This window comes from Aplidium turbinatum, chromosome 6 (assembly GCF_918807975.1).
Source record: "Aplidium turbinatum chromosome 6, kaAplTurb1.1, whole genome shotgun sequence".
Taxonomy (NCBI): Eukaryota; Metazoa; Chordata; class Ascidiacea; order Aplousobranchia; family Polyclinidae; genus Aplidium; species Aplidium turbinatum.
The window spans coordinates 21,669,237-21,678,007 of record NC_137477.1 but is presented as its reverse complement, the minus strand read 5'-3'; the positions used below and the strand labels follow the sequence as shown (position 1 = coordinate 21,678,007).

The window sequence follows — 8,771 nt, the reverse complement described above, 5'->3', positions numbered from 1 at the left end:
TTAGTATGGTAAAATAGGTAAAAGTAGATTTTGGGTAATGGGACTCTGATCTGGACAGAAATGGGTAATAAGAGAAAAAAGGTTAAGAACCCCTGAGTTACAGCCATCAAATAGAGTAAGACTAGGCTACTAATTTTTTTTTCTAGCTTTTGTCAAAGCAAAATCATGCAATAGTTTATCAAAATTTATCTGTTTAAGTTTCTCACTCTCAATGCACAGAATGCTCAGTGCGGACAACCTATCTTGAGACATTGTCGATCACAGTTTATTTTTGATGTTTTTGAGCCTTGAAAAAGATCTCTCTCCTGAGCAGTTAGTGACCATTAAGCTTAGAAACAGTCTTAATATTGCTTCTACATTAGGAAAGGCAGTGTTAATTTTTTCCTTGCACATAATTTCATAAAGGTCTCCATGAGACAAGGAAATAGATTGCTGTTCTGTACCGGTGAGCCCTTGGTTTTGTGTTTGTCTCACGTACAAATGAAAATGTAGAAGTTCATCAATAAGTTTCGGGTCAACATCTTCTGGATACGCTTCCTTTAAAAGTTCTACGCCTCGTACAATTTCTACCTTAGTTGCTTTCAGATTGGCAAGAAAGAGGAACATTTCTGCAACGTCGCTGTACACATTAGCTCGTCTTCTTAAATTGGCTTCAAGTGCGTCGAGCATAGGGATAAAGGAATTCATTTTAAATCTTTCCTTTGAAGAGAGTTCACTTAAAGCGTCAGGTGCATTTCTTTGTCTCCTAGTGACAGCTCTGTAGTTAATATTCGGCAAGGTTGCTTTTGCTTGCTGATCAAACTCGTCAAACTCATCTCTAATTTCACTTAGAAAGTCTACAAGTGAACTGTACAGTACAATTCGGCACAAGTACTTAACAATTCAGATTTCTGAAGGGCTTTGCAACACTGTGAAAACGACCTAGCACTCTGGACCAAAAATGCAACATAAACACAAATTCCAATTTTTCCATTTTTTTGCAAAAGGTTCTGAGCATGAAGTCTGGAATCACCTTTCGCACTTACATTGGCGTGTAGCCTAAATAACTGATAGCATTGGTGATGGCACTGTAACTTTCCAAAATAGCTTCCGTGGCTTTTGCATGTGCATCTCACCTAGTATCTGACAAATATTTTGGCACTTTTGATTGAGGTTGCAAAAATGATTTTAGAACTGCCCACCTCTTTGTGGTAGCTGAAAAAAGGTGTAAATTTCATTGATAATGCCAAAACAGTTCACAGCAATCAACAGCTGAACGGCCTACCAAATTTAAGGAGTGACCTGCACATGGAGTAGATTTTGCAATTTTTTTTCTTTCTAGGATTTTTTCCTGCATACCGTTGTACCTACCAGCCATGTTTGCAGCATTGTCATAAGACTGCCCTCGGTATTTATTAAAATCAAGCTGAACCTCAGTAGTGAGATATTTATGCACGAAATCTGCCATGCCTACCCCAGAGTAGTCTTTCAGCTCAAGGAAAGTTATAAATCTCTCACTTGGTAAACCGTTTACAGGAGACACGTATCTGATAATCAAAGTTAACTGATCGGTATGGGAAATATCGGGAGTAGAATCCACAGAAAAACAGAAATATCACGATTTTTTCACGGCACCTAGAATTGACTCTTTAACTTTTTTGGCCATGAGCTGAATCATCTCTTCGCAAATAGTTTTTGACAAATAAGAGGGATTTCCTGATCCTGAACTTCCATAGCGATTGATATGAGCAAGTAAAAATGGATCAAATTTTGCCACTAGTTCTAAAAGATCAAGATAATTGCCGTTTTTGGAAGATCCAAATCGTTCATTGTCCCCTCTAAAAGGCAAACCTCGTGCTGCAAGACTACAAATTACAGCGGTGATTCTGTCCATTACATGCCACGAATACTGCTGTTCTGCTTTTATTTGCTCCTCCAGCTTTGAAGTAAGCGTATATCCTCGCTGCCTTGTTAGGTAGGTTAACATGGCATTTGTGTGTTTTTCTGAGTTTTTATGAACTTGGATAAGATAAGAGTTGTGCCAGTCATCAAAACCATCAGAAGCTAATAAAGCCGAAGAAAATGCATCATTTGGAAAATTTTTACAAACAAAGCAATATAGGCTACGCGTCCTTTTGCAGAAGAATATACAAGCCACTCTCTGCTATATGTTTCACCATTGACTTTCGTTGCAATAAACAGAGTTTTTGTGCAAAACCTGGATTGCTTTTTGTACACTCGTTTGGAACTAGAAAATGTAATTACCACAACTGTGCTGAACTTCAGAACTTGGGCCTCTCTCTATCCAGTAGGCTAGGCTATTTCTTCATTTGATAATTCTTTCCACAAACCAACACCAACAGTGTATGTGTAGATCTATAGTTTAGGTAGGGTTTAAACTTTTTGTTTCTGTTTTTCATATCTTTATCCTGCACTGCGGGAAAACGGACTTGAGCGCTATGCATCGGTGTACGCCTTCTGACGTAGGCCTACACCTGACCCACGCTGTAGCTAACAGCAATGTCTGTTTTCGGTTGTCTATTCTACTTATGACTTAAATTTGGTACTACCCATTACTCGAAATCGAGACTTATCGAAATTTTAAAAGAGTTACAAACTTCGAAACCGAATTTCGAGGCCCCTGGACGTTGAGGCCCTAGGCTTCAGCCTGTCTAGCCTATTGGTAAATCCGGCCCTGGTTGTAGCATAGATATCTTGGGTTGTAGTATCCGACCGAATGTCGTTTTGAAGCCGAAACTAGAAAATTTTGTAGTTGCTTGTCTTTTCATTAACTATGTTTCTCCGTTGTCGCTGAAGTTAAAGTTCGGTGGGACACTATTTGGTTGTGCACTTTTTATATGTGTATGTTTAATGAATACTAATTGGTTTTTTCTTGGCTTTTTCAGATATTTTCTTCTGGCTTTTTTTTAGGCTTTTTTTGTGACTAGGTCTGGCTTTTTTTGGTGATGACAGGTTGGCAATCCTTCAGTACTGTTTGGTCTTCAAGATTCCAGATTTACAGGCAGGCTGGCAGGGTACCGTACCCAGGTAGCATTTCGAAGAACTAAGATATTGTCATGTTTTGTGTCTGTGCAGACCATCATCTTTAATATTCGCATTGATTTTCATATTCATTCAGGTTACCTTCTGCAGAATGAATTTTTTTCATAAAACAACTTTAGTATACTACGGTAGCCTATATTTGATTTTATTTGCTAGAAAAATATTTCTAAATTTTTGTTGAGAATTAGACATTTGATTTTAAAGAACAAAGGGTAAAATGCATAGTAGGATATTTGTTTTTATTAGTTTTACTTCAAGTAACATGGATTCAGTCTGTTGGAAAGCGGCGCTGGTTCGACTCTCAAGGGTGTGCGCTTGAGCAACGCACGTTAAGGACTGGTCTCCATTCAGCGGCACCTAATGGATGGAATAATTACCCGACAACAAGACTTCAACAATCGGAAACTTCACTCTGTCAATCTCGGTGACTGGGCCTGCGTCAGTGATTCAAAGCCTCCACAAGTATGCGAAACTGCCAGGATTAAGTTTTGCAAGAAACTTTTCCAGTCCGAGGATAATGATTCAATCAATCAATCCAAGTTGAATGAACAGGTTACAACCTTATTGCTACTAAAATGCAGAGTTTTTATACTGGGGTGTACGAGATTGTGCTCACTTCTGAATATGTTAAAATTTTTTAGAATTGCATTGTTTATTTTACAATTTATTGAATATGTTTAATGCAAATCTTTTGCGACCAGCTTTGTCATGTGGAAAGCATGTGTTTCGAAATGTTGCTTATGAGTCCACAAGAAAGAATATGTGCATTAACAAAACCACAAAAGTAATCTGTCAAGGTTTTACTGGAAAACAAGGCACATTTCACAGCAAACAAGCTATTGCTTATGGCACTAATATGGTTGGTGGAGTCTCACCAAACAAGGCGGGTACAACTCATTGTGGCTTACCTGTTTTCAAAGATTGTGCTGAAGCAAGGGCTGCCACTGGTGCTGAAGCTTCAGTTATTTTTGTTCCTCCTTTATTTGCAGCTGCGGCTATCATGGATGCTATTGAAGCTGAGATTCCTCTTGTGGTGTGTATCACTGAAGGTATCCCTCAACAAGATATGGTTCGTGTAAAAAAACGACTTCAAACACAAAATAAGACCCGTCTTATTGGTCCCAACTGCCCAGGAATTATTAACCCAGGACAATGCAAAATTGGTATCATGCCAGGCCATATTCATAAACCTGGAAACATAGGAATTGTTTCTAGATCAGGCACCTTAACCTATGAAGCTGTTCACCAAACCACAGGTGTTGGTCTTGGACAAACTCTATGTGTTGGCATTGGTGGAGATCCATTCAATGGCACCAACTTTGTAGATTGCCTTGAAGTTTTCTTACAAGACCCTTCTACTGAGGGAATTTTGCTAATTGGTGAGATTGGTGGAGGAGCAGAAGAAAAGGCAGCTGCATATCTTGCTGAACATAATCGTGGACCAAATGCTAAGCCTGTTGTATCTTTCATAGCTGGACTTACTGCTCCTCCAGGAAGACGCATGGGGCATGCTGGTGCAATTATTTCTGGAGGTAAGGGAGGAGCTGAAGGCAAAATTGAAAGTTTACGTGAAGCTGGAGTCAATGTCACATTGTCTCCTGCTCAAATGGGAACTACAATGATAAAGGAATATACTAAATACTATGGTGGACGAAAACATGTGGGGTAAAAATGTTTTTTTTTTAACTGTGTCAATCATGTTGCTTACACTTAACATTGAATTATTTTTTGTAATTTAAAAGTCATGGTTGAACATGTGAATATGATGTCAGGAGCTGAAGGCAAAATTGAAAGTTTACGTGAAGCTGGAGTCAATGTCACATTGTCTCCTGCTCAAATGGGAACTACAATGATAAAGGAATATACTAAATACTATGGTGGACGAAAACATGTGGGGTAAAAATGTTTTTTTTTTAACTGTGTCAATCATGTTGCTTACACTTAACATTGAATTATTTTTTGTAATTTAAAAGTCATGGTTGAACATTGAAATTATAATATGTCAATTATGTATGTAAATGTGGTAATTATTGAGAAATATTTATTTGAAAGGTTTGAATGGCAAAAGTCGGTATTTTTAGTTTTGACATGGTATTATTATCACATGGTCTGCTTTATTTATTTCTTGGGTAATTTTAATGTGCGCTATTTATATACTTAAATACAATAAGGTGGTATCGCTTGCTCGGATCAATATATTTTGAAGTGTGTTATTCAAAATGTTTCAGTTAATTAGCAGAACAAAGCATACATCTATGTGTTTTACCTTTCATGCTTGCTTCATTTGTATCCTTGTAAAATCGAACTTGTGTGGTAGTTACAATTAATGTTCTGTACCATTGGTTGCTAATTCGACAGTGCCGAAACTGTTTACATTTCTGCTTACATAAACGATACTGTGTTTAAATCTGGCATGGTGTTCTTGATGAAAAAAATATTCCTTCAGCATATATGATATGTACATATGCTATTTTGTTAAAACACTAAAATTAAACCAGCAAACACAAAAATTCAATCAATCAATGTTTTATTTGTTAGTAACAGGAACATAGTTACATGTTGGAAATATGCAAAATACACAGTACAAAAGTTACACAAGTTCCCATACCGACAGGGAGACAACGAGACGACCATACGATCTACTAGTCAATTGCCACTCTAAGGAAATGACGATTTTGCCATTTAAAATAAGCTTACACAAGAGAAAAATAAAACGTTAAAACGTTCTCGCGCTTCAACATACGCACCAAAAAAAAAAAACATATTTAAGATAATGTAGGCCTAAACACAAAATTTCAAGAAGCAAGCAGAGATTAATCAAGTTTGACTGAACATGTTGTATTGCATAATTATGAAACTGGCAAGTTGGTTTCCATAACTTATCACTTACGATGCACTGTAGCTTTGTAAAATTAACGTTTTGATCTCTTTTTTGAAACAATGAAATGATAAGGTTTTTAGCCTACTTGGAACCTCTGACCAGACCATTGGTCCCAATACCTGCAATTGTAAGCTTCGTTGGAAAACCAGACGAGTAATGGCCGGAATAGCCCGTTTCGGTGAAAACCGATTCGGAAAATTTTCGAGAATTTGTAGGGATTATTTAGGTAGGCGATGTTTGTGTTTACCTTTCCATACCCATGCAAAAGGTTAGGGAATGAACTTAGCCTATAACACGTCGGTTATTTAATTAACCTCTATTGTTAATCATGAAACGCCGTTTGATAACTGTTTATTTTTTTCTTGTGAGACCTTTTCGTTGACACTTTACTTACTGTTTGACCACTGCTTTTTTTTCGGGCTGAGAGTTTATTTAATTAATCTCTATTGTTAATCATGAAATGCATGATAACTGTTTTTGTTTCTTTTTTTTTAGTTGAGACTTTTTTGCGACACTTTACTTGGTCAACCTCTATTATAAGCTAATTCCTTTGAATAAACAGATGTCGCTGTAGAATTCTCCGAACTGGGATTTCTCTAAATCGGCTTCTCCGAATGGGTCTGTTACTATTCGGTGAGTTTCTAACCCTAAAACGGCAATGATAATTAGGCTACGGTACCCGATAATTTAAAAAAAATTGAAAAAACCCCCCGTTAAGGGATCGGACTCACCGAAACGGGCCATTCCGTCTCCGAATAGTAGCAGACCGAGTAGTGGCTGCTCACTAGAAGCCAAGGATAGCTACCAATTATGTTGCAATGGCAAATTGTCTTTTCGTCCCTCAGCTCTGCTCAACCTCTAGTTACGTTAATGTCCCTCGCAGTGGTAGGATGGTTGCATCAGTTTGAAGTGATAGGTTTCATTTTGGTGCACAATGTTTGAGTTTAAGCTGGCAAAAATGGTCGACTTTTTGTGAGTCGTGTAATTTCTTATACAAGTAATAGTTATTGAGAAGCGATGTATTTCTTTGGCTAGTCGTGGAATCCCAAATTCTTACAAATTGACTACATTGTCTTCATGTTTGGGGATCACAAATGTAGTAGATTTCAATCACTCACACGACACTTTTTCGGTTCTCAAAAACTTCTTACCGTTTACGAACATTTGAGTTTTCTTATATCTACAGTTAGTCCATATCGCCAATGCTTTTTCATCTTCCACAGTACCGTATCTTGTTTTAGTGACCGTTTCAGATTTTTTTTACTTTGAAACTTCATTTTTTACGTGTTTGGATGCAAATGCAGTGATAGTTGTCTTTTTTTTAATTCTCGAAAAATTTGCATTTTTGTACGTGCAGTTAAGTTCATCTATGTCGCCACAGTTTGCTTGTTTTTGGCAGCAGTTGTATATTTTTTACTAAGAAAAGCAATCCCTACTTCCGATTTCATGTATGTGCACAGTCAGGAACCTGTTACCCCTCTTCCTACTCCCAGTAGGGACGCATCGCTGTCCAGGAGCCCATTCATAGTAGCCAGATTAACGTCTTTTGCTGTTTAAAGAAAAAAGAAGATGGGAATACTGTTACAGAAGGTCGATTCAGCAGCTTATCATACAAGGCCGTGTTTATCTCGGCCAGAGGGCCCAGCCATTTTCGTCTGTCCAATGTTTTTTGGATAGGAAATAAAAATTGTAAAATCTCGCTAGAAAAGATTGATATTTATTGTCGGTCATCATTTGCTCATTGCTATTTCAAAGCAACAAAATCAGTAAATCCATGTCGTTTTGTAAAGTGCTTTGACAAAACTAAAACAAGACTCGCTTTCTTGGAAAGTTTATATCAGTAGGCTACTGGGTAGATTATTACTTTTGTAACATTAAGTGAAGGCAAAGGTATTGGATAATTGACAGGTAGAAGCTTTGGTATAGATATTACCGGGATCATTTCAAAGTTTCAAACGTTATTTTGGAATCTACCACCGGAAGGTAACTCCACAACACATCATATTTTGAAGCAGAAAAAAGTGCTTTTGCATCCACCCCAGCTTTTTGTTTTTAGAATACATCCTGTGTCACATCTCTTTGGTCTCGGTTGTTTAAAAACGTTGCAACATTTGGCGCTGTGTCGTCGAAACAACGGAGAAAACAAAACAAGGAGGGCTTTAGCGTATTTTGATAGGGAAAAGTTAATATTGCATAAAAACGGTTCTTGTTAATTAAAAATCATTCTCCAAACAAATGTACAGTATATCAAAACTGATTAATTGCAATGCATGCACAGAGGAAATAAAGAATAATCGTAAAAAAATATCTCAAACATTAAAAATAAGGAATGGCTGTAGTGATCCCTGACTTTGTTTGGATATCCTAGGGTTGAAGAAGCTTCTTTTGAGTTTTGCATACTTGTTTCGAGGCTTTGAACCACTCACAAGCCAGGTACCGTAGTCAATTTACAAACTGTTAATTGTAGTCAAGCGTTTTTTTGTATGTTAATTGCGGCACTGTTTTTGCCACCTTGTTGAAGTGCTATTGGAAAAGTTTCTGTCGGCGTTTTCATTATAAACGTGGCTTTTAACACGCTTTTCGAAACCAACCACGATGAAATAAATTCTAGGGGATTTTGTTTCTGACAGTGCTGAACAGACAAACTGCAGGTTTTCATAATCTTATTAGTGTTGTTCTTAGACGAGTGCATGCTACGCGAAAAGACATCGAGCAGCAATGTTGATTGGAATCATAGACTCCATAAGTAAAGGACTGGAACCTCCCATGCTCGGGGTTTGTAACTTGAGTCCGAATGATTAACTTGAGTCCTGGCTTAAATGACTTCTAGAGAAGCTAGAAACACAAT

General features: G+C 37.4%; 1 protein-coding gene across 1 annotated transcript; it reads left to right on the top strand.

Moving 5' to 3' along the window:
* The first annotated feature begins 3,690 nt into the window (after positions 1-3,690).
* On the top strand, positions 3,691-7,377 carry LOC145771986 (succinate--CoA ligase [ADP/GDP-forming] subunit alpha, mitochondrial-like). Its single transcript, XM_082583781.1, has one exon. The coding sequence runs from the start codon at positions 3,716-3,718 to the stop codon at positions 4,709-4,711; it is 996 nt and encodes a 331-aa protein (XP_082439907.1). The 5' UTR covers positions 3,691-3,715; the 3' UTR covers positions 4,712-7,377.
* The last annotated feature ends 1,394 nt before the right edge of the window (positions 7,378-8,771 follow it).

Excerpts from the sequence above, each read along its gene's own strand:
- LOC145771986 (XM_082583781.1), top strand. The coding sequence starts at position 3,716 with ATGTTTAATGCAAATCTTTTGCGACCAGCTTTGTCATGTGGAAAGCAT.